The 27,600-nt window shown below is 36.5% G+C and overlaps 1 protein-coding gene across 2 annotated transcripts in view; it reads left to right on the top strand.

Annotated features, from left to right (window-relative positions):
* SH3PX1 (sorting nexin 33-like protein SH3PX1) overlaps positions 1 to 27,600 on the top strand; it is a 434,063-nt gene that overhangs the window by 46,450 nt on the left and 360,013 nt on the right. Inside the window, exons 3-5 of one of the 2 annotated variants that reach the window (XM_090401213.1) lie at positions 9,245 to 9,319; positions 21,189 to 21,252; positions 27,215 to 27,382. In XM_090401213.1, coding sequence (XP_090257339.1) covers positions 9,312 to 9,319; positions 21,189 to 21,252; positions 27,215 to 27,382 — 240 coding nt within the window. In that variant the 5' untranslated portion in view covers positions 9,245 to 9,311. The remainder of the gene's footprint in view (positions 1 to 9,244; positions 9,320 to 21,188; positions 21,253 to 27,214; positions 27,383 to 27,600) is intronic. The other variant, XM_090401212.1, reaches the window with a different exon arrangement.

The raw sequence follows: 27,600 nt of genomic DNA, 5'->3' as shown, positions 1-27,600 counted from the left end.
TGTCAACAGACACCATAGTATGAGGAACAAGCAGCCATGGCACCCATTTTAATAAGCTGTACGACCTCTTTTTGCTGTAATGACTGCAGCAATTATACAGGGGCATACTTTCACAAGCATACAATAGCAATCACTGAGAATTTTTTGCCATTTTTCCTGTATGCACATAATGAGGTCCTGGACTGTTGTGGGACATATCCCTTGACCTTGCCCAATGCGCTGATTCATCCCGCATATGTTCAGTAGGATGGAGATTTGGGCTCTGTGGAAGCCAGTCAAGTGTGGTGACATTCATGTCTGCAAACCACACAATTACAACAGCCTTATGACACAGTGCATTGTCTTGCTTAAAGAGACAATAATCACTTCTACAGAAATGCCACAAAATAGGAACCATTGCATTGTCCAGAATGTTTAGATACCTCTCTGAGTTTAATGTTCGTGACACCACAAACAGAGATCTGAAGTCAAACCAGGTTAAACATGACAATACCATCACATTGCTACCTCCGAATTTCATAGTCGGGGTTACGCACTCTGGTAAGAGAATAAGTTTTCATATATCACTGTACATGCTCTTTGCACCACTGAAGATGATGCTGCATGTTGGTTTGGATAATGTGGGGCTTACATATTGCTTTCCTACTATAGAAACCTATGTTGTGCAGATTGGTTTTTAATGTTTTTGTGCACATTCGTGTTCAGCTGATGGCCAGCACTTTGCATTCAATGTGCCTGCCAATGAATGGCAACTTTTAAATATTATCTTTCATGGTATTTTTCATCTTGCTCTAAGGTCATGTTTGGTGAGTATGGTGACTCTTCTACACTTCGAGGAGTGTGGTTACTGGTAGCTGCAGTTGACGTCCTGTGCTTCCAACTTAGAATGATATCACTGATTGTTGACCTGGGATGAAGATTAGCAAAACAAGTGTTCTCTGCCAGGTTGGCAGGAAAAAGACCCAGAGGAAGACCAAGATATAGGTAGATTGATACAGTAAAAAGTGCCTTGGAAGATAGAAATATAAGATCTGACAATGTTGGAATCTGGACAGGTAACAGATTGATTTGGAGGAAAATTATCGATAGGAAGTTATTAATGATGTAAATTTGTCATGTAGTACTATCATATCCTGTACACCCCTTGAGGGTATATGTCAGGAATTCGATGATGATGATGATAAGTCTATAGCATTGCATCCCATCACAATGCCTCTTTCAAACTCCACCAATTTCCTTCTCGCAGCCATTTCACCTAGATGCAGTTGCACAGACTTGGGAGAATCATATTCCTCCAGTTTATTATTAATATTATTATTATTACTGAGGCCTCCATGGAGTCAAAGGACTCATCGTGTGAGGTCCTTCTTAGGAAACACAGTATCATACCACTCCTTGAACTCATTGACTGTTCTTCCTCTAACCACTCTCTCAGACAATGCATTCCATGGTTCATTCAGCCTCCACATGAAGAAACTACTCCTCACCCTCTTGCTCACAGCTTCTTCTCGTAACTTCCAGGGCAGCCCCTTGGCATCTCTCCATCCTGCCATTCCACCAAGCAAAAGTACTCCCCAATGTCTACCCTGTAACTGCCTCTCAACAGTTTAAAAGACTCGATCATATCACCTCTCCTTCTATCTACCAAATTCTGCAGTCCACATTCCCTCAGTCGATCCTCGTAACTGACATTGTACCGTCATAAAGCCTTTCTTGCTATCTGCCTCTGTACCCTTTCCACAGCTAATTTATCCCCTTCAAATCCTGGGGACCAAATTTGAGAACAGTAGCCTTAGTGTGGTCTGATCAGCGTCTTATACAATTGAATGATAACTCTTTTATCTTTGTAGGTCAGCATCCTTCTCAGTATTGCAGCAATCCTCTGGGTTACCTTCACCACCTTTGCAATATCATCATCATCAAATTCCTGCCATGTATCCCTCAAGGGGTGTACAGAATATGATAGTACTACATGAAAAATTTACATTACTAACTTCCTATCTACACTTTTCCTCCAAATCAGCCTGTTACTTGTCAAGACTCCAACATTATCAGATCTCATATTTCTGTCATCTAAGGCACTTTGTGTCGTATCAATCCACCTATATCTTGGTCTTCCTCTCGTTCGTTTTCCTGCTAACCTGGCAAAGAAAACTTCTTTTGCTAATTTTTCCTCACCCATTCTGTTTAAGTGACCATACCACCTGAGATTAGCTCTGCTAATGCATTCCAGGATGCTGACAATGTCAAGTTCTTCCTAATATCTCCATTTTTAATGTGATATTGCCATTGATGCCATCTGTTCATGCCTCTAATCTTTCTCAGGACTCTCATATCTGCAGTCTTTAGTCAAGTGTTTTACTTCTGACCGAGCTCTCAGATCCATAAGTTAAAATTGGTTTGAACACTGTCTTGTATACAGCTAATATAGTGTTCCGACTAATTTCTCTCTTATTCCAAATGAATTTATTCAGTTGACTTTCTATCATAACAGCTTTGTTGATTCTGTTGTCTATTTCCATATTTAATTTACTATCTTCACTAAAAATCGTGCCTAAGTAGCTGAAATGTTTTACTTGTTCCACAGGTTCTCCATTCATAACGCAGTTGACATTTTCAACGATTCTGCCTATTTTCATTGTCTTTGTGTTATTATTGCTGACCTTCGTACCATATCTATTACAACAGTTATTCAATTTAGTCAGTGAATCTTGCAGACCTGTAATCAGATTTATTTAGAAGTTTAACATCATCCGCATAAAGCAAAGAGTTGACATTAACATCTCCAATTTTGATATCAAGCATAATACTACTTTCCTACATAATATGATCCATATACATAATGAATAACAGAGGGGATAATGTACATCCTTGTGTGATACCAGATTTAACATTAAACCATCTTCCTGTACTTCCTTGAATTCTAACTGCTGACTTACAACTCAAATAAAGACTAAATATTATTTGATATAATGCCTCATTGCCACCATATAACTGTAGCATATTGAATAGCACTCTCTTGGCACCTTGTCATATGCGTTTTCGAGATCGACAAAACTTAAATACAGATCTTTGTTATATTCCCATGCTTTCTCGACTATTTGTCGTAAAGTGAAGATCTGATCCTGAAAGCCTCTATTTGGCCTGAATCCAGCTTGTTCTTCACCTAGCTTTTCTTCGACAATTCTTCTCAACCGTGTTTTAAGTATACCTGTATAAATCTTACCAGGCACACTCAGTAGGGAACACACTCAGAATGAGAATTACCTCTGTAATTCTCATTCAGTTTTATTTCCCTTTTTATATATGGGTACTATGAGAACTCTACTCCAATCATCGGGAATCTGTCCTTCTGTCCAGGACTTCTGAACTATGCAGTGCAGCCACTGTCAGAATTTTATACCGCCATACTTCAGCATTGCTGGTCGAATACCATCTACTCCTGCTGCTTTTTCACATTTCAAGCCTTTGATAGCCTTTTCTACTTGAAGTATCGATATGTATTCCTGAATGTATGCCTGTTCAGTGTTTTTTACCACTGTGCTACCACTGCTTGTTTCATTTAGCAATTATTCAAAGTAATTACTCCATACTTCAAAGATATCTTTTTCTCCCGTTTTCATGTTACCTTTATCATCTCTAAGTCCTTTTACAGCACTCTTTCCTGCATTTCTAAGCTTCTTCAACAGCCTCCAGAATATTTTGCCACCTTCTTGATATTTATTTTGAATGTTCTTACCAAAGTCCTTCCATGACTTTTGTTTAGCCAGTTTTACACAGTGTTAGCTTTCTTACATTTGTCTCTGTATTCTCTGAGAGCACAAGCAGACTTATTTGCCAGGAACTTTTCGTATGCTTTCTTCTTTTCTTTCACCGCCTCTTTAACTTCCTGTGTCCACCATGGAGTACTGATTTTTCTATCCTTGCAGACAACCTCACCACATGCCTCTCTGGCTGAATCAATCAAGGTTTTCTTCAAGACTTACCACTGAATCTCCAAGGTTTGATTCCTGTTCTGAAACTCTCATTTTTTCTTTAATAATCTTTGTGTATTTTAGTCTACAGTTGACATCTGGGAGCTGCTCAACTTTTATTCGCTTTAAAACTTTCTTACATGTTATTCTTTTGAATATGAAATTCAATTTTATCCCGCTCAAGACTAAATAGTGATCACACTTCCAATTTCAAATCCTCTGTACACTCTGGACTGCTTCACCAGGGAGAAAACATCACTATCAACAATAACATAGTCAATGAGACTTTTCTTATTCCTTGCCTCTTCTCTCCATGTGAATTTGTGCATATTTTTATGTTGGAACATGGTGTTAGTAATAACCAGTCCATGTCCTGAACCGAAAATGAAGTATTTGCCATTATTATTAGGTTTGCTCTTTTCTCCAAATTTTCCCAAAATATTTTTGTATGTCTCACAATCATTTCCTACTCTGCTATTTAGATTCCCAACATAGACCAACTTTTCCTTTTTCATCGTGTCAGTTGCTTTTTCTAAAGCCCCTCAAAAAATTCCTCCACTTCTACCTTATAGAACATTCTGTGGGGCCATAGGCACAAATAAGTCTCATTGTCCAGTTCCCCATTCTGATATTTGCCCAAATCACTCTACTTGAGACCCTGCCATTCAATAAGATTAGCCTCGTATTTAGTGTTGAATACTATGGCTCAGTACAGTAATGAGGGTATGAAGCACCTGTGGTAGGTGTCTAACTTGCGCCACCCCCAAACCAAAAATGACAAAGATTTTAAAAAATTAAAATCTTCTCTCTTCCTCTACGCCTTTATCCTGCTTACAATGCAGTGCCTGCGTGTTACAATTCGATGCGACTTTTTGTCAGTACAATCCCCAACAGGCCTGCCGCTCGCGGGGCGGGGGGGGGGTTTCTGTAGCAACGTGTGTTCACAGGGCCAGTTTGCCTGCTTGCGGGATGAAAAACCCGAGATAAACTTTGCGAAAAATCCTGCTGTCAACACCCAAGAACAGCTAACTTGGCTATGCCGAGGAACATCCTTAAGCTCCTCACGTCGTAGAACGGGAATTGAACCTAGGACACTCCTTCCCCAGGTATATGGTTGTGTAGTACATAGCCACTAGGCTAACCACGCGGACCGAAAAAATTGAAATGTAACAAGCTAAATTTTACTAAATGCAATATGTTAAATACTTACTATTAACTTCATCAAAATGAGTTCAGTGTTTCCATTTGTGTGTCTAAAGCGGCGTATTGCCGAAATTTAAAAATACAATATAAAATTGCAGACTTTTATATCTATTTATTTATTTTTATTTTTTACGTTTTGCACCCCAAACCTAGTTACACCCATGCCTGGCTCTTCTTTCGCCATGCCTTCGTTACGGCACTACTATGACTAATCCTTTTCCTTGATTGTCATTGTCTGGATATAACATTTTGTATTTATTGCTGAGAAATATCTTATCAGTTTTTGTCTTTTTTGTCTCAGTCATCCCTATTACGTCAATCTGGTACTTATCTAATTCCTCAGCTAGCTCCATTTCTTTGCCATTCAGGATTATTATGTTTATAGTACTGATATTTATTACATGACACCTCCAGGGAGTCCAGAGACTCATCGAGAGAGGGCACCTACTCTACAACTCACCTCTTCTACCAACTACAACTATTTTCATCATCTACACCAATGCCATCTACCGCCGACCACCACTAGTATTTTCACAGACAAGCACAAACATCTATGCCCACGGCGGGATTCGAACCTGCAGCCTTTTGGCTGGAGAGTGGATATGCTAACCATTTTGGCGAACCAGGCCGACAATTTGAATTTCTTTTTCCATATTTAAATGTTGAATTTGCTACCTTTGAAATATTCTTCCTGAATTTCAGTTTTCTATCAGTCATCACCCTCCCCAGATCTCTTGTCTCCCTTACTTCCTCCAGTATAGCTCCTCCAATAGAGTATGCAGCGGCCCATCGATGTGTCCCAAACTTAAAGACCTTACATTTTGCTGCATTAAACCGACACCCCCATTCATTTGCCCATCTGTCTAGTTTTTTTCAAATCCTTTCAGGACTGCCACATCTGCAGTATTACTGATAACCCTTCCCAGCTTTACGTCATCCGCAAACAACTGAATATCCCCTTGCAATCCATTGACAATGTCATTGATATAAAGGTTGAACAATACAGTTCCTATTACTGAGCCCTTTGAAACCCCACTTGTAACCTTCTACTTCCTTGATATTACCCCACCATACACAACTCTGATACCTATCAGACAGCCAATCCTGAATCCATGTGACTTACCTGACATTTAAACCCATCTGCTGCAACTTAAATATCAGCTTATCATGTGGCACCCTGTCAGCCTTTGGAAAATCTATAAAAATGGCATATATGCCTTTCCCTCATCAACTGCTCTTGTCGCTTTATTATAAAAGGCAATCGTATTATTAAAGCAAGAGTGCCCGTTAACAAATCCATGTTTATTCTCACAGATAACATTACCCTCATCTGCCGAAGCTGTATATAGTCCTTCACTAATTTCTCCAAGACCTTAACAACTATTGATGACACATAAACTGACCTATAATTCGACACTTCCAATCTGCTACCGCCCTTGTGCAGCGGCACTATCTTACCTTTCTTCCATTCCTTGGGTTCCTTTCTCACAGCCAGACTTTTATTAAAGAGCCAGGTCAATGTAGCTGTCAGTTCTTTAGCACATTCCCTCAAAACCCATGGTGAAATACCATCCAGTCCCACTGCTTTACTGCTATCCAGAGTACTCAGTATTTGGAACACACTCTTCTCTTACACCTCTAAATCCTTAACCTGCCCTATCCCTCTAGTATTAAAACCTTCTTCTCCAGGATAAAATACTCCAATAAAGTGCTTATTGAACAACTCTACTATGTCCTCTGCATCAGTTACTGTATTCCCATTTTTATCTCGCAATGTCATTCTTCTACAATAATTTCTCCTCATACTGGCCACATAGCTAAAAAATTCCCTAGGATTTTCTTTTGATCTTAGTGCCAATCTCGTCGTATATTCCAGTTTTGCCTTCCTCACCATACTAGTCGCTCTCCTGGTCTGCGTCTTATATTTTTCATGTATCTGCCCATCACCCCTCTCCTGATATTTCTTCCATAATCTCTTTTTCAACTGCAGTTCCTGTTTGATATTGTTTGTCATCCACTTTACACCAAATTGTGTCTGCTTCTTCACTTGTGTAATACAGCTTACTATTGCTGCTAACAAATGCTGCTTCACAATTTTCCAAGCACTAATGATATCCTGGCCTTCCAATTCTGCCCTCCATGGAACTTCCCCTAGTTGATACTTAAGACTATTATAATTCCCATATAGATTCTCTTTTCTTTGATACACCTGCATGTCTATTCATCATCCATGTCAAAACCACATGGTCACTCTCTCCAACTGGTGGGAGAGATGTCATTTCACTTATTATCAACTCTTCTGACATTATGAACAAATCCAAAACGCTTGAAACTCTTGTTCCCTCTATTACATGTTGCCTAAGGCATTTATCCCTCAAGAATTCTAGAAATTCTATCCCCTTATTACTACATGCACTTTCCTCTTCCCAGCAAGGAAGTGTTACATGGCCTGATGCACCTTATCCATAAGGGTGTTCATTGTCTTCGTTCTAAGCAGTGTATATGATGTGATATACCATTAAAAGGTTAAATAATTTTAACACGTTTGCTGCCAACTACAAGTATACTCGTAGTTGGTATATGAGCCTCACAAGCCAACTACGAATATACTCGTATGACGCTTACTGCCGGCAATGAGATTACTCGTACTGACCTTGAAGAAGTGAAAGTGCTTGGCGTGGGGAGCGTAGTAACGAAAGTGTGTATACTCATAGTTGGTATATGTGCCTCACAAGCCAACTAGCCAACTACGAATATACTCATATGTAGATTACCACCAGCAACAAGATTACTCGTACTGACCTTGAACAAGTGAAATTTCTTAACGTACGGTAACGAACTACGCCTGAAGAGCGTGCAGTGAATGTGTTAATAGAGCACTTGTACTAGACATACTTAAAAATTTTCACAGCTTACACATGTAAACAATTTATATACGCTGAATTTTATTAGAAAAACTTCAGTATATTTTATTTAATGTTATGTGGGTATCATTAGGGAGACTGAATGGCAACTACATTCGAAACATAAGTCATTGAATCATGTGCATACTAGCTTGTATCTTGGGTGCTACTGAATTATGTGATTCCACCATTCAACATAACAACTGTAAAAGTTGCATACATAAAACAATAATTTTAAATAATTGTTTAAAACAACATTATGAACAATTAGTAGTAATCACTTCTCAAAACTTGGAGATTGGCATACAGAATAAGTAGTTAAGATTTGGATGATTTCATAGCATTTAAATTCAAATTTAATAAAATGTCATGTATGTTTTTATTTAGTCTTGAGGATTGTGTTTGAGATAGATTAAGACATTTCTGGAGTGAGTGCCCGTTCTATAAGGCAAGGCTGACAAAAAAGCATTACTTCTAAAATGCACTTTGTAGTTCCCCCCCCCCCCTCCCCCAGGTAATCTCTGAAGTTCTGTTTTCTGATTCCCTTTGTTTTCAAACTTATTTGCTGTATATCACATCGATCTCTAGTGGTACTGGTACAGTCAATTATTTATTTCATAGATTTCTTTGAGCCATTAAATTTGTCCATGAAAAAAAATGAAGATTTCAAATAACAATAGTTGTCTATATGTTTTTCATATAATTACATTATATAAAACATATTTTATATAATGTAGATGAAAAACTGTATAAAAAAAGTTTTTTTATATAGTTTTATCATTGTATTAAAGATTGATACATTTCTGATATGAATCTGTTTGTATCAGAGGTGGTCTTATCTCAGTGGTTTGATAAAACTGTTTGTTGCTAGTTATGTTAGTTGGGAAGATGGTGAAAATAAGAGGGGGAGGGATTTTTAAAAAGAAGTTGAAGAAAGGTGTATGCAAAGATGATGGAGAATCCTAGGGAAGGTTAACAGATTTGAAAAGGAATGAATGATGAAAGAGAACATCTTTTGTAGGAATAATGTTGAGCTTTATTTATTTCAGCATGTCACATTCATTATTTATAGATTTGTCACTAAACGAGTAAAGGTTGATCATTATAATTTGTAATGTTTTTAAAGAAAATTAATTTGAAAATATTTCTGAATTTGCTTTCTAGGATGTAGGAGAAGGCTGGTGGGAAGGAATTAATAGTGGAGGAGAGTGTGGTTTATTTCCAGCAGGATATGTGGAGGTAATGATGGTTTTAATTTGCATGTGTTTTTCTTTTAATGCAATCTTAAAATATGAATTTTTTTTTTTTTTAAGGATCAAATTGTCATCTAATTATTAATACTATATTACATTTCAAGAGAGACCAAGAGAAAGAGAGATTGTAATCATTAAATTGTTTATTCATAGGAAAGAAACATTTAATGTAATTTTTGTTAATTTCAGGTATCTCCCTATATTAAAAAGATCTGAAAGTAAAATGTAATTTCTTTTCATTGCTAATTGTCATCTAATTCTTATTACAATATTACATTTCAAGAGAGAGAGACTGTAATCATAATGAAATTATGCATTATTCATAAGAAAAGACATTAATGTAATTTTTGTTAATTTCACTTCGCTCCCAATTTTAAAATAAAAAGATCGGAAAGTAAAATGTAATTTCTGTTCTTTGCTAATTGTAATCATAATGAAATTGTGCATTATTCATAAGAAAAGACATTAATGTAATTTTTGTTAATTTCACATAGCTCCCAATTTTAAAATAAAAAGATTGGAAAATAAAATGTAAATTCTGTTCATTAACAAATTTTGCACATAATTTTTTTCCAAGGTATTAGTATAATTCATTTAATTTTTAAGTGGGAAATAAATTTCATCACGAAGTGTGAGACCCATGTTGAAGGCCTGAAAAATATTCCGGTCTGGAATATTTTTCAGATATAATAGTCTGGTCTCTAGAGCAGAGCTTCTGGAGTATCTAATATTTACGTCATCCACAGTACTGATATATATAATAGGTTTACAACCTTTTATGGGTGGGATTCACATTAAAAATAATTACTGATTTAAAGTCTAATTTAAATCAGTAATTTAAAGTATTGATTATTAATTTATTAATTAATAATTAATTCAGAAGTAGAACCTTGAAACATCTGAATAACCAAGAAAATAATTTTAGTTTACAAAAACACACAAATATTTTTTCATCATAAAATTGTCAAAAATGTAACAACATGAGGGCCTGATTATAACATTCATGCCCAATCATGCAAATAACTCTCTGAATTAACATTAGAGAAATAACAAGAGATTTAAACTGATCAGACTCATTCTAAGTGCAGTTAGGATCCCAATGAGAGGAACAAAAGAAATCAGTTTCTTTCATTTGTTACTCTCAAACAAAGTCTAGCAAAGCTTTCTGGCCTGAAACAGTTTCTATCCTTTATGGACAAAAAATACAGATTCACTTCCTTGATTGTAAATAGCACTTTTATTCCTTCATATTCACACAAGAGGAACATAAAAGAAACTATACCTACTTGTATAACAACACTATGCATCTTTAAACCATAGAATAGGAGCTTAATATATATTTTATTTTTGTTACTCAGCACTGCTCTGAGTTCACTTTTTGTATGAAACAGCGCTTGTCAGCAAATTTCACTGTGGAACTCCCCCCCCCCCCTCAAAGAATAAAAAATTAAACCGTAGCAGTTTCAGATTAGTTGTTTAGACTGAGAATCTTGTTAATGAAAGCATCCTTCATTATATAGAGCCATCTTCAATAGTGTGAGCGCACATTGTGGGAGACCCACTATTGAAAATGAAAATTCTACGTGTTTGCTTACTTTACCTTCCAGGTCAAGACTGCATGATCACTTATGGGAGCTAAAGTGGTTATGAACATATTTTCAGATTTCATATCTTCAATCACCAGATTGAAGACTTTCTCTGTATTAGTATTAGATGCATGAATTTCATTTCTCTCCCTTTTGTTGCACCCTGAATGGTTTTGGTTTAGAACGAAAAAAAAAATCATTCAGGGCTTAATAACAAAAAAAAATTAATGAAAAGAAAGGCTTGCACTTGGCAAAACACACAGGAATTTTTACAATCTTATATGGTAACGAATTATAGTAATGTATCAAAGCAGCATGTCATTTGTTTATCTTAATGAGCAGGAAATATTGTATTATATCACTGGACAACTTGTAAGATTAGGTCCAAAGGTCGTGTACTTGCTGGCATATGACCCGAGGCAGTGTAGTTCACAGAAAGCGAAGTGTATGGAGATTCTGAGAAATTACGCTGATGTAGCAGAGAGAAAGTTAAGAGAAATTCATGAGGACGAGAATATCAGGGCGCCGCGTAGGAGTTCCTGGAGAAAAAAAGAGGGCGTTGTGCGGAGAGAATAAAAGGGGTCCCGCGGGGACAAACAAGGCTTTTTCTTGACTTCCTGGTTTTGGATCGTTTCACCGAGGTGTGCCCAGAGCTTCCTGGTCATGCTCGCATGACCAGGAAGCTCTGGGCAGAGATGAGTGGCGGCAGGAAATTGAAGTAGTCTCCTAGTGATACAGAATTCCAGCGTGAGTGAACGAACATTCTCCTAATAAGTGTTCGTGAGCTCGTAGAGGTCCCCCGAAAAAAATCTCCAAAATTGAAGTAGCCATGTTGCGGATGAGAAAGCCTATCCAGTAACAATACAACGCTGCATGTGGGATAAGGAAGGGACCACCACTCGGACATAACAAAGGCAAGCCAGACCTGCAGACCTAATCCAGGTTTAGTGAAGGTAATGTAGACTTTTGTTACCTAATTACGAGATCATATTGAAGGAAGGAAATTAATATGTAATGTAATTTATGTCAGGACAATGCAATATAGAGAACTTTAAGTGAATAGTGCAACTTAGTACGACCTGATATCCATTGTCAATTTGAACTGGATTGAATTGTTAGAATGAGGTGAATCTAAATGTGTGTATATATAAGAATACTAGTTAGAATTAAATCGAACCTAAATTTACATAGTAATCTCAGAATAGAGGGATATCTATAAGAGAATTTTGTATGTTTGAATGCAGTGGTTAGCAATGTGCTTGAATGTCACTTAAAGCATCCACTGAGCTGCTCTTAAAATTGAAGTAACTTTCTTAATTTAGTATTGATATGTATAAGTGATTTATCTAATGTGTATTTTGATATAGTTATAGGATGTATATAGAGGGGATAGTAAACATGTATTTTTATCTCAAATCTGAGTCTTGCCTGATAATGAGTCAACTCACCACTCATTAAAGTTCGAACCTAACAAGCGGGAGGGAATTAAAATGCTAGAATATTGGCCACGGCTGATAGTAGGAATTATTAGATATGTGTAAGATTAATGGTACTATCTCCCTGAATAGTATTTTTTATCTATTATAGGATATAGGCTGGCGCAGCTATAAAATATAAATTTGTCTATGTCCAAAAAGGAGACAGAACCAGAGTGTAGGTAAAAACATATTACGACTGCAAAAGTAAAGAGTGATAGAGAGAGAGAGAGAAGGTATATAAGGAACATACGATTAAATCAGAAGAATAAACGATATATAACACTTTGTCTGTCTTTCTTCCTTCAAATCTATGCCGAATGATTTTTGTCTTGGCTCATTAGTAAATTTATCAGCATATGCTTTCTTCGTCTCCCTTTGCATCCTCCGGCAGCAACCTTTTTAATTTGTCCTGTTAGTTTTTATCTCACATAGCTTCATTTGCACTGCTCTCCTCATCCTACCTTCTTGCTGAACATCTCTTTTTGGTTTCACTTCTGTCATCATCAAGTTTCACTAATGCCTATAATGTAATGTTTGACTTAATCATGTTAAACACTGCCAAAATTCCTCACCTATGTTCTTGATGCTTTTGGCATTAGTAATCAGGAAGTGTTTGTTGGCATTTCAAAGGGGAGGGGAGGGGGAGACATAAGTGACTTGAGATAAATTCCAGTTTCATTTGTAGCCTACAGTAAAGTCAGCAACAGTTGTAAAACAGTGAAGAACAAAGCTAAGTCTGATCTTGAAAGAGCTAAATGTAGAAAACTCTTCTTGCTTAAGTGATAAGTCATGCTCTCTAGTAAAGGCTATTCTGTGCAGTATCTTCTCATCATTGCTCCTGCCTCCATTTCTCTCTCACCCAGATTTTATTGCAACATCACCTAAGGATAAAGCTATCTCCAACTCTTATATGAATGACTAAGCAGATCATCTGCAACTATACTTGAAATATTGCACTGCATACTTCCCTTAGTCTTCTACTCATGTTGTTGACCCTTGCTTTCATGTCATTTTCAGCACACTTTTCCACCACTTGGGGGGGGGGGGGGGCCTCTGACAAAACAAGATGGATGAAAAACAAATAATGTAAAGATCATACAATCGCTCTAGAATCTCACACCATCGAAAAAGTTGCAGAATACATCTACCTCGGCGAGTCCATAAAAATGAATAATGATATATCAAATGAAATAGAAAGGAGAAAAAGAGCTGCTTGGATAGCCTTCAACAAAATAAAATCAACAATTACCAACCAAAACATAGATATAGACATAAGAGCCCATCTTTTCAATAGTCACATCTTACCAGCATTAACTTATGGCAGTGAAATATGGACCACAACTTTAAAAGAAGAACAAAGCTTAATAACAACTCAACGTGCAATAGAAAGAATAATATGTAATATAAACAAAATAGACCACGTAAGACACACAGAAATCAGGAAGAAGTCTGGACTCATAGATATAATAAAAACAATCTACAACAGCAAAAGAAGATGGGCACGATATTTCGCCAGAATGAGAGACAACAGATGGACAGTCAGAGTTACAAACTGGTATCTGAGAGATACCAAAAGGAAACCTGGAAGACTAGCCTTGAGGTGGGAAGACTCAATGATTAAGAAAGTTGGAAGAAAATGGAGAAGAAAGGCCCAAGACAGGAATAGCTGAACTCTTTACGACCTGCAGTCATGGAGAAATACGGACTGAAACCACAGGCCCATCAATGTAATCAAGGACTTTCAAACCAAAGTCCATTTGCCTTTGGTAATGCACAGACATTGCACTGTTCGAAGCCCCTTTGGTTGAATTCCTTAAACAATGATGCCTTGGATGGTATTGTTCTGCTTCGCCTCTGTGCTGTGTGCTATGCTATACAACTTACCAGGCAGAAAGACTATATTAATTATATTTAAATAAAACTTTTAACTTAAATCTAATTAGCACCACAATACATTCTAATCACTCTAGTACATTCTAATTCTAACATAATTTTTAACTAACATATTTTTTTCTAAACTAAATAACTTAGCTTTTGGAGCTCTCCAAACACAGGTCTGTCACCATATGTCGGGGGTGTAATCTAGCTCGCCTCCTCGTGGTGCACCCTGGGTAACGCTAATTGAGCTAGAGCGATTTGGCAGTCAGTCTAACACTTTGTTCTCCTGGCTAAGGCATGCAGTCAAACAATACTGATTTTTCTAATTTTATTGATGATGCTGACAAAAAACTGGGATTTAGCCTTAAGATGTGTCAACTGAATATTGAGGGAATTAACAGAGCAAAATGTGACTATCTCTGCAAAATACTACAAGAAAATGACATTGACGTTGTGTTTCTTCAAGAAACACATGCTGAAAACAAAGACGACCTTAATAGAAGAGGAAAAATAACTGGTTACACTCTGATTGGTGATACATACCACCGGAATTATGGCATTGCAACATATATCAAGGATGATATAGAAAATGCTTCTGTCCTGACAAGATGTGATAACGATACCCATCTTGTGAGTGTGAAAATTCACAACATAACAATAGTCAGTGTCTATAAACCTCCTTTAACATCATGGTCTATAGATGTGATACCTACTTATCAACATCCAACAGTATGGATTGGTGATTTTAATAGCCATCATTAAGAATGGAAGTACGGTGATAACAACAACTGCAGGACTACCCTCGTTCAATGAGCAGAAATAAATAATATACACCTTGTATTTGATGCCAAAGATAGAAACACCTTTAGATCATCAGCATGGCAAACAGAGTCTAATCCAGACTTATGTTTTGTTTCAATAAACACAGAAGGGCAAACATTACCAGCAAAACGATATGTACTTTCTAACTTCCCACACAGTCAACATCGACCGGTGTTACTGGAAATTGGTATGACACTACCTATAGCAAGATCCTTTCCACGACTGCGTTGGAATTTTAAAAAAGCAAATTGGAGAAATTTTGCGAATGAATTGGATAAATGCGTTCAGTGGATACCTGCTAGAGTTGCAGAGTGCAACACAAGAGATTTGTTGGAGCAATCATATCAACTGCGAAAAAATATATCCCTAGAGGTTACAGAAAAGATTATGTCCCCAGATGGAATGAAGAGAGTGAACATCTCAACAGAGAGTGCCTGAAAAGTGAAGATCCTGAAATAGCAGATGAATTATTACATAGCCTGAACTCATCTTGAAAAACAAAATGGATTGATACGGTTGAAAACCTTGACTTCAAACAATCAAGTAGAAAAGCTTGGAATCTTCTCCAACAACTATCCACAACTAATCTACCTAAAAGAAAAAGCACAATCATCTTCCCTGAGAAAATAGCTAATCAAATCGTTAATATATCAAGGGCACCTAGGGACCGTGAACATACCAAGAAAGTTAAGAAAGAACTTAGAGCTTTAAAAATAAATGCCCCTGCTTTCTCACAATATGCCTCAATCTTCACTATAGATGAAGTAAAAGCCATCATAAAAGATATCAAAGCAGGCAAGGCCCCAGGCTTCGACGGTGTCCATCCTGAATTTCTGATTAATAGTGGGCCAAATGCTATAAAATGGCTCTGTGAATTCTTTTCTGATATATTATTGACTGGCCAACTACCTAGCCAGTTTAAGAAGTCAAAAATAGTTGCTATTCTTAAACCTGGAAAACCACCCCAGGAGGCAAAAATTATAGACCTATTGCTTGATTGAGTTGCACCTATAAAATATTATAGCGCCTTCTGTACAACAGATTGTCCATACCAATTATGCAGCATGTCCCGATTGAGCAAGCTGGTTTTAGAGAAAAACATGGTTGCTGTGATCAAGTGCTCACTTTAACATCATACATAGAAGCTGGATTTCAGAAGCAAGAAAAAACATCAGCTGTCTTCTTGGACCTAACAGCAGCCTATGATACAGTATGGTGTGAAGGTCTTATATACAAATTTCTTAGCATTGTCCCATGTAAACGGACTGCACACTTAATTTCCTTCATGCTCACTGAACGTTTCTTTCAAGTTATATTAGGAAATAAAATGTCCTGACAACAAAAACTTAATAATGGTCTTCCACAAGGGTCAGTATTGGCACCCTTACTTTATAACCTATACACATATGACTTGCCTGCTACCATCTCACGCAAGTTCTGCTATGCTGATGACACTGTAATTGCCATTTGACACAAAAACATGAGTCAGGCTGAAGACGTACTTACAAAAGATCTGAAAACTATAGGTGAGTATTATAAAAAATGGAGGCTCCAGCTCAATCCAGACAAAACAGAAGTATCAAGCTTTCACCTTAATAATCACATGGCATATGTCACTTTGCATATATTCTTTGAAGGATGTTTACTACTACACAATAAGTTTCCAAAGTACTTGGGCGTTACCCTGGACCCCACGCTCTCTTACAAGCAACACCTAACAAACGTTTCTACTAAGTTAAGAACCCGTAACAACATAATACAAAAACTAATAGGCATGACATGGGGAGCAACAGCCGATAATCTGTGGATTACTGCTTTTGGTCTAGTTTTCTCTGTTGCCAAATATTGCTCACCAGTGTAGCTAAATAGCACATATGTTAAACTTGTTGATAGCCAACTAAATAATACAATGAGACTGATTTTTGGCACAATTAAATCAACGCCCACACACTGGCTTCCAGCTCTTAGTAACATTGTTCCACCGAATCTGCGCAGGACTAAGGCTCTCTTACAGGAGTATAAGAAAATCTCAGAGAACACAGCCCTACCAATACATTTAGATCTCCCAGACTTAAGTGTACGATGATTGAGATCAAGACATCCACCACTACAATTAGCCCAACTACTACTACATTCTAACTTTGACTTCAAGCAAAAGTGGCAAGAACAGTGGGAGCCATACAGATGACATCACAAAATTTTCTCTCAATGAATTACAAGAAAGTTTTGATGCTTGCTCACACCTCCCACGAAAATCCTGGACTCAGCTTAATAGAATACGAACTGGTCATGGTGTATGTGCAGACATGCTTTTTAAATGGGGTAAACGACCATCCCTGCATTGTGATTGTGGAGCTCAGAGACAAACTGTGAACCATATTGTGACTCAGTGTTATCTCAGGGCATATTCAGGAGACAAATTGGACTTTTTAAGTGCTACACCCAAAGCTATGAACAATCTGATCAATATGGATGTAACCTTTTAATTTTATTGGTTTTTAAAATGACTTTTGACTTTTAATTTTATATGTTATTAAAGTGTATTGTACTGCATGTTTTGATATTCATGCCATACGAATAAATAAATAAACCTGATGCTGCAAAAAATGTATAAGTATAATTAATAGTTACGTTGATTGATTCAGCATGCTTTATTGAAAACTCCCTTGTTATAATTAACCCTGAGTTAACAAAGACTCAAGTTGAAGACTCTAGGTTGAAAACTTAATGTTGTGACCTATATCTAGCTGTAAAGTGTGTTCTGAATTGTGTTTAAATTTTGAGCTTCATAACTTTGCAGGCTGGTTGGCTGAGTGGTTACATATCTGCTCTCCAGCCAACAGGCTGCAGGTTTGAATCCTGATGTGGATGACATGGTTGTTTATGATTACCTTTAGGTGGGAGGTGAATTTCATCGTCTAGTGTGAGACCACTGCCCTGCTTATTGGGGGCCTGAAGTGGCTTAAAAAAAGTTTTCATGTTTAGTCTCTAGAGCAGGGTTTCTGGACTGTGTAATAAAATAAATGAAAAAATACAAAAAAATATATAGTAACTGCTGCAGATGACATTGTTGAGGTATTCAGTGATCAATTTATAAGGGTGCTTCATCCTGATCATGAGGAAATGAAGTGTAGAGGACACAGGATGGGAATGGCTTAATTGTGAATGAGCAGGAGGTGTTTGAGGAAATAAATAACCCCTTATTGCCTTATGTCAATAAGGCAATAGGATTTGATGACATATCATCACTCATCTTAAGGGAATGTTCCAGGGAATTGGCAGTAGCATTGGCATGCCTGTTTAATAAGAGTCTTACAACAGCACAGGTTCCAAAGGAGGATAAAATTGTTCCATTGCATAAAGGTGGTGATGAGGCTGTAACTTCAAATTATAGGCCATCTGTATATCTGGAGTTGTGGTGAAGGTCCTGGAGAGATTGGTGAGAAGTAGGATACAGAAATGGGTTGATAACAGCAGCATTCTCTGTGGTTATCAGCATAGGTTTGTTAAGGGGAAATCATGTTTCACTAACTTACTTATGTACTATAATAAGGTGACAAATACCTTGGACAGGGGAGATGGATATACAGTGGTGTACTTAGATTTTGCAAAGACTTTTGATAGACTGCCACACGATAAGCTCTTAAATAAGTTGAAACAGATGGGATTGGATAACAGATTTCTGAGTTGGATCAGTGACTGGCTGTCAGATAGATATCAGAAAGTTGTATATTGGGGTGTGGTATCCTGAAAGAGAAAGGTCAGTGTTCCACAGGGGCCAGTTTTGGATCCACTGTTGTTCAATTTGTATATTAATGATACTGAAATTGTTTTAACTAGTGATATGCAGCTGTTTGCAGATGATGCAGAACTGGGGAGAGCAATGCAGAGTCAAGTGGATGTTATTGCCTTACAAGAGGACTCGAATAGATTGCATGAATGAGCAGGTAAGTGGAACTGTCAGTTCAGTGTTGCAAAGCGTAAAGTTTTGATATTTGCTAAGCAACGAAGGGATGCAAAGTATACACTTGGTGGGGGAACTTTAATGGAAGTAGAGGAGATGAGAGATCTAGGAGTGATGACGGACAGGGACCTGAAATTCAGGGGCCACATTGCACAAGTTGTGAAGACATCAGATAATTGCAATGATGCAGAAGATCCTGACATGCAGAAATAGAGAAGTCATGGTTCCATTGTATAAGGCCCTGATCAGGCCTCATATGGATTATTGTGCACAGATTTGGTTGCTGGATTTCAAAGTCACAAGGATATGTTGGGAAGATTCACAAATGTAGTCACTGGTCTTTGGAATGTGGAGTACAAGGACAGATTGAGAGAATGTAAGTTGCAGAGCCTCATGAATATGAGGAAGAGGGGGAGAATATGATTGAGACATATAAGCTAGTCAGGGGTTGTTATTGGGTCAACATGGAAGAGATTTTTCATAGAATGGGAAAGGTGAGTAGAACAAGAGGCCATTGCTGGAAACTGTATAAGGAGAGTCTGAGCAGAGGAGTGAGGATAGGTTCTTTGCTTGGAGAGTGGTTGGTGAGTGGAATGCATTGCCTGAGTGTGTTGTGGGTGTAGACACGTTGAATTAGTTTAAAGCATGGTTGGATGAGTATTGTGTGCAATAGTGTGTACCTCCCATGATGAGTCTCTTACTCCATGCAGGTCAAATGTTAATAATAATAATATAAAACTGATAACAAATGTAGAAAAAAAAATCCTTAGTCCACCCATGATACAAATATACTATAGGTTTATAGAAGCCTTTCATGGATGGGAACCACATAAAAGTTTGATTAATTGACTGAGTGTAAGCTATCGATGATATGTGCTTGTTATACTAACTTAATGCTGGTTAAGTTGCTCAGCGTATGTGTTATAAATGTTAAATTTTTCCATTTATTAGTTACTGTTTGTAGCTTGTATTGTGAGCATTAACATGTGTTTTTATTAAATTGTTAACTATACTTGTCATTTCTGAAGTCTTGAATAGTCACCTCACTATTTGCTACTAATTAAGAGAAACTTTCTTAATAATTAATGAGAAGCAAATTTGTTTCCACACTATATCAGCACACACACAGAGTTTATTCATGATCCCAGTGGGCCATAGTAGTGACCACCAATATGGATTCTTCCATTCAAAATCTACAGCAGAAGACAAGAAGGCAAGCAACTGTCAGTTTTTCTTTCTTGAATAGCCAATTGAAGACTTCAGGCTGTTCAAAGTGATCAAAATCATATTTCTCTGCTTTGTTTTTTTTATGACTAGAGTTAATCACCTTCTCTCACACTCTCTTTCCAATTGCTCTCTCACTGATGGTCAATTTTCACACCTCTTCTGTTGATGTTTCTTATAATAGCATGAGCAATAACTGTCCGGTATCCATTTAAAGTTGAATTGCTAATCCACTGAACCTGCTACTCCCATTCTTTTTCATTCCGTCTACCCCTGGAACAGCCTTTCCTCATGACATATTCCCTAAAGATAGCCTCCAGACTCTTCAGAAAGGATATCAGCAGATTACCTTTCTCTCACATGAGATCGATTCCTCTGTGTGGTAATATAAAAAATAAGGAATTGTATATTTTACTTAAATTAATTTTCAAAAAATGCATATCTCCTAACCTAACTGAAAAAAATCTAACTATATTTCCCTTATTTTTTTGCCCATTCAGACATCTATTGAAAAATTTCTTCTGTAAAATCTCTTTAGTAATTTATATATATCTATATATATTCCACAGATCAGCAGTCAGTCATTTCTTCAGATCTGCAGTGCTATTTCTGCAGTGAACTGGATCCTGAATTAAAGTTGGTATTCTATAGAAGTGCATGTAATTCTGTTTCAGAGGAATGCTAACTTGCAAAAAAAGGTTGTCTGTATAATGATGCTCTTGTGCAGGACATGAGTGATGAAAGGATGTGTATTTAAAGCTATAGAACAGTTGTAGCTTCATAGCTATAGTATTCTCTTCACTGTTTGTATAATTTATCATGATGTTTGAAGTATCCTGCATTGTTAATCATTTCAAATAGTTTTAAAATATCCATAGGAAAATCTTTTTTAAATAATTCCAGATTATCAGTCAACAGAATGCTTGGAAAGAGAGAAACAATACCTGCACTGATCAGAATATTTGAAGTAAGTAAAGATTTGCTGTCTTGTTTTTGAAATCTGCATTTTTGATATGAGAAAGAAGAGTTGTAATACAAAGCTTGAGAGGGCTAACAACAGTTGTTTTGTCAGCTTACTTTAAGCTGGCATATAATTATGCTATGCTTTATTCCTACTGAATTTTAATGATATGGCAGATCTACCTTACTACCAGTAATGTTGTGCAAATCATCAGTACCTACCTGGAAGATTGTGAAGTAATTAGTGATTGCCTGTATGAATTCTGCTATTCTTGTTCCACAGAAAATCTTCTAGGTAACCTTATCTATCTACTTTTCAACACAAGCTATACAAAGGATTGAGGAAACTTTTGTGGTCACTTTTTGACATTTTCAGGGTATTAAATCAGCTCTGAGATTGAGTTCTTAACATTTTTATAGTCTGCCTTCTGCTCTTTGTAATTAGATCACTAATTTTCCCTCTAGTCATATGCATGTAATGGCTGGTTTTCTCCCTTCAGATTTCTCTTTCATTGCTGGTGTAACCCCAGATTTCTGATTTTACTCACTCTTCCCACTATTAATGGTGTTCTCTCACTAACCTCAAACCTAATCTATGGTTTTCCTGATTACTTGTAGATTGGCTTATACGTTGGTTACTCATAACTATTCTTTTTTCAGGAAATAACAACATATACTAAAATATTAATTATAAAAACTTTAATTAATACTATAAATTAAAGTTGCCAAGAAATTATACTCTTGGTTTAATCCTTAATTCAAGTGTAAACAAAGTTTGCACATGAAGTGACTTCATGACTGTGCAACTCATATATAGAGGCTAATGACGTTACATCACTTGCCTTAGTATCCCATGAGGCAAAGCACATATCCTTATGGACATGTATAATGCTATGCATTATGGAAAGGGTTTAATACTTTCTTATGTTTCAGCAATGTTACATTGCCATCATTAGGGATCACAAAAAACAATAATATGTGCAGGCAGGCACTAACATTGGGCAAATGAGGCTGAACAAAACCAACCAAAGTTGGGCCTGGAGTCCTAAACGATGTCCCCTAGTGGGCTAAATTGGGTAGTCTTGGCCGTTAGGCTGAAAATCTTAGGATGAATGCTTCCCAAATTTGGGGCAGTCTCATGCACCTAAATTAGTTGAGGTTTGGAAAGTTTTTCAGGGCTATAGGTAGAATATAGGTAGATATATTTACAAGCAGTGACACCATCTCTCCTCCCAACAATATGGGATTATAAAATCCCTGTATAACAGGGCAAAATTAATTAGTTCTGATACTAGTTCTCTAATTACTGAACTTGACTATATTGTCAACACTTTTATTCAATAGCTACAACCCCCCAAAAATATTAAAACCCTATAACTGCAACTGCCACCCTACCCCACCCCATTCAGAGCAGAGATTACTCAAGATCTATCACCATTCCATATATTCTGGGGCACATCTGAAAAATTGACAAACCTAGGTAAATACAATCACTTACAGACCACATAAAAAAAATTGGCATCTCTTATCTGCTCCACCAAAGACCATCCACATTCCCAGTGTTTGTCTGCTGAGGCCAAAGTGCTGTGAGGACATCATGTTGAAGGTTTAATGGAATATTTTCAGCACTGAGAAAGGATTAAAACTAATTTTAATTCTTCCAACATTTCGTCTCAGGGATTACAAATAACTTTTGTAACAACTCACTCAGATATAATACAACACTAAGTGAAACACATGGGTGACTAAAGTTTTATCTAGGTGGTGCACCCTCTATGAGCTTTTGTAGGTGGCCTAGGATGTAACGTGGGAACTCTGATAATTAAAGTTTCCCAAATTTTGGGAAGTTTTATGCAACCATATTTATTTAAATTTGGTTGATTTCTGAGTGCTGCCACAGATTCTAAAAACAGTCTTTCTTTTTTGAATTTATTATCACCGAGCAAGGAGGGAGCTGATCTTTGGCAGAACGGATAAGAGCATGGTGGTTTTTCTCCAGGTTATCCTGTGGGTTTTATCCAAAACATGGTCTGCAAGGCCAGATTGACCATAGTCATGATTGCAGATGTATGATTTGTGTTCTTCTAAATGGATGGTTGTTGATCTGCCTGTCTGTCCGAAGTAAGCCAGCTTGCAGGAACAGGGTACGCTACATACTCCAGGCACCGAGCAAGGAGGGAGCTGATCTTTGGTAGAACGGATAAGGGTAGTAAGTTTATGGTGGAGCTTAAACACTAGTTACCAATATCTTCGTAAGATATTGATAGAAAATGGCAAATGCTAAACTTCTCTGATATTTAGAAGTGACTATATTCTCTCCAGCACACAGTATGGCTTTTGTAGACAATGGATAGATTTTCCTTGATTTTCTTGTATCATGCAGTTGTTCGATCAATGCTTGATAATGGGTTCCATATCTATGGGTTTTGCAAGGGAGAATGTCCTGCAATGGTTGGATCCTATCCATTATCAGGTTCTATGAATAGTTATTGGTGCATTTCACACAATGCCCATTCAGAGTTTTTGTCAAAGCCAATGAACCTGTTCTGTCACTTTGAATCAAATAGTTGTCTCTTTACTATGCCCTGAAAATAGTCCCTTTCCAAACATGCTTTGTGGATTAGATTTTTACCCTAAGTTTAAGTAGTTCAATATTACACACAACAGATTGCTATTAACATTTAGTATATATGTGAGAGAGGTTGTGCAAGCTCTCGACATGAATGTTAAGAACATTATTCATCCAGGTCTGCATTCCATCCATTCCAGCCCTCTCTCTCTCCTTCTTATGCCGACCTGTTCTTAGAAAATTTGGAAACTCAAATTTTATCCCAAATTACCCCTAAACCAACCACATGGTTTAGGTATGTTGACGACATCTTCATCATTTGGAATCACAAAAAAGAAGTAATAGATTATCTAAACAAAATTAATGGCTTCCACAACACTATCTAGTTCACATTGGAACTAGAAAAAGATAATAAACTTCCATTCCTAGACGTCCTTATTAAGAAACAAACTGACAATTGCATCAACCTGTCAGTATATAGAAAACCTACTAACACTGGACGCTACCTCCATTTTGACTCGTCTCCCCACATATCCCAGAAACTCAGCATTATCCATATGCCCCAAAAAAGAGCTATACAGTGTACCACAGACCCTGGCGACTTACAAGAAGAATTAATGAAAATATCCAGAGATCTATCCCTAAATGGCTACCCTAAAAGAATCATCAACAAGATTCTCTTTAATGACATACCGCAAAGACAACGAGATGAAACCCAATACATCAACTCTATAACAATTCCATTTGTTAGTACCATATCCAAAAAATTAGCTGTTCTTCTAAAACCATATAATATCAGAGTAACCTTCAAACCTATTGAGACCATTCAAAAGTTTATAAGATCACCGAAAGATAGCCATCCTTTCTACAAATACTCGGGAGTTTATAGCATACCCTGTTCATGCGGTATCAATTACACCGGACAGACATCTAGAAGTTTTGAAACAAGAAAGAAAGAACACATAGGCTATGTAAGGAATAACAGACAAGATATATCAGGCCTTTCTTCCCACTTTGCCTCTACTAACCATAATATTGAATGGGATATGAGTCATATGCCCTACATAGAAGAGAACTACCATTCCAGAACATTCAAAGAAGCTGCTACAGTCGCCTGTTCAACAGGTAACTTAAATAAGAATCAAGGCCTAATCCTACCAGATATATGGAAAACTCTAATCAGATCATTTAACCAAAAAGAAATGAACTTTCATGAAAATTACAATAAATATCTCGAAAAATAAAACATTGTACTTGCGACACGTGTATTGCATCACGTGTCATATTGTTATCACGCACAGTGATAACTTTATATAATTTTTAGAATTGTTGGTTAGTTTCCTAGTTTTTGTTACTTTCTATTGCTTACCAGTGTATCCTTTGAAAATGCTGACAGATATTAATCAGTGAAACGTCGGATATTAAACTATTATTTACTTGACCAACATACATAATTAAGTCTTTAATTTATTAAAGAAGTGCAATTTTTATGAATCTGGCTGAGCCATACACATCCAGGCAGATTTTGTCAGACTCAGACAAATTGCATGAAGTTATGTTTTTAGCTTTTTAAAAATAAGTATAATTTATATGTAGATATGGCACTGATCAGTTTTTTAAATTTGTTTTCTTTTACATAATATGTTATTTACTTGTTTAAAGTTTTTTCACTTGGTTATATTATAAATTAAAGATGGACGAAGAAGAGGTTTCCTTCCAATAATGTGCATCATTATACACATTTGAAAGGGTGTGCTTTGCATTATGGGATACTAAGGCAATTGATGTAAAGTCATTAGCCTCTATATACAAGTAGCCCAGTCATGAAGATATTCCATGTGCTGACACTTGGATAACGGATTAAACTAAGAAATTATGTTCTTGCATCTTTAATTTCTTATTTACTTATTTAGCTATTATTTTTTTTTACCTTTTGTACTGCTATAATAACCATTGTAATTATGCAGTATGGCCTTTTCTGTTCTTGTGCCCATCCACATCAAAGGATTCCAGCTTAAGAATTTTCATAAACACTTTCTTAAACACTGATCTTATTGCCGAGGATGAAATAGTGAGTTCAAACATCGCCAGCATTTTTCTTAAGAAAGATATCACTTCACTCCTCCTTGCTTTGGATAATATTCAAATTTGTAGTCAACATTTACTCTTCTTGAGCTGATATCTTTAGCTTTTCCAGATACAAATAGATCACATCCATAGCCTCTTCATTCTCCAAAAAAAACTTGGTATCCTCTTCCATTCAAGACACAACTTCCTGCTTGTGCAACTCCTAATATCTTAAACTCATCCAACTTTAGAATATTATCCTCGAATTGGAAATGGAACTCCAAAAACCTCTCCCACAATGTGAAATGCTATCCAGAAGCAGGCATCCACTTAATAATTGGGTCATCTATTAAATAAATTGCCTGCTTCTCTCTCTATTTCTATCTGTCCCCAATCACTTTCTTATTGATACTGTTTCTGCACTGTGCCTTTACTGTAGGTGTTTTCACGGATTCTGCTTCACTGAACCAACCAACTTCATTCCTTTCCATTCCATTCCATTCTGTCACTTTCCTCTGAGCATATAAAAAAATAAACAGCTGTTGATCACCATTCATATATAATTATGGTTTAAACTTATGGAATCAACTTCTCATCCTCCTTTTTCATTCTGTCTATTTTTCCCCCCAAGAAAACGTTTTTCTCAGAGAAAAACAGTATAAAGAAAGCTGATCCAGAGAATGGATTAAAAAAAAAAAGGGGTGAAAATAATGTTAAATTTTAAACTTTTAATATTCTGTTCCATACTGTTTGTTTTGATACCTGTTGTAACCTGTTAAAAGGATCGGTGATGGTGATTAGAAATGCTAGGCCAAAATTTTTATCAATAAATTTATCAATTAAATATCAACTATGTAAAATAAATTTTACATAGTTGATATCTGTAAAATAATTTCATTATATCCTTAGCTTACATTTAAGTAAGCTAAGGATATAATGAATATCCTTATGTAATGAATATCCTTATGTATCTTTTATGTACTCCTTCTCCTTTAATGGAAAAGTGGAGCACAATACCACTAACTTTCTACTGATAGAAAGACTTCATCTCTCCACTCAACATTTTCATTCATTGCTGTTTATAAAAATTTAGATAATATGAAACATTTCAGGAAAAAAAGTAAAATTTCACATAAGAAAAATATTTTTAATCTTCTGAAATATGACATTTTCATTTAATTTTTGAGGAAAAACAAATTTAAGTCCTTAAGCTGCTGATTGCATAAATAAATGTGTTAAAAGATAATATTTGGATTTTATATGCTTTTCTATATTTTCTATATGCTTCTTTTGATCTGTATTATTTTTTTATTCTTTTGCATTGCTTTAATAGGTAATATCTAGCCCACCTCCATCTATTCCCCCACCTCCTTTACCAGATGTTTATGCTCAAAGTGGTGTACCACATGTAGATCCTTCACACATCCAGCAGCAAAATTTTGATGGTACTGATGACTGGGATGACGATTGGGATGATGATGATTCTGTTTACAATAACCAAGTAAGAGTTGCACTTTTAAATGAAAAAAGAAAGGTTGTTTGCGTTTCATTATTTTTTAATGTGTTCAAATTATTATTACGTGACACCTCCAGGGAGTCTAAACACTCATCAAAGGAGGGCACCTGTTCTATATTTTTGTATCTGCCACTCAATCCACCAACCACAGTGAACTGCAACCACACCAACACCATCTACTGCCCACCACCACTACTAGTATT

The sequence above is a fragment of the Typopeltis vanoorti genome, chromosome 12, assembly GCF_054136105.1.
Source record: "Typopeltis vanoorti isolate ZY-2024b chromosome 12, IOZ_Tvanoo_1.0, whole genome shotgun sequence".
NCBI lineage: Eukaryota > Metazoa > Arthropoda > Arachnida > Uropygi > Thelyphonidae > Typopeltis > Typopeltis vanoorti.
This window is presented reverse-complemented; position numbering and strand designations above follow the sequence as displayed.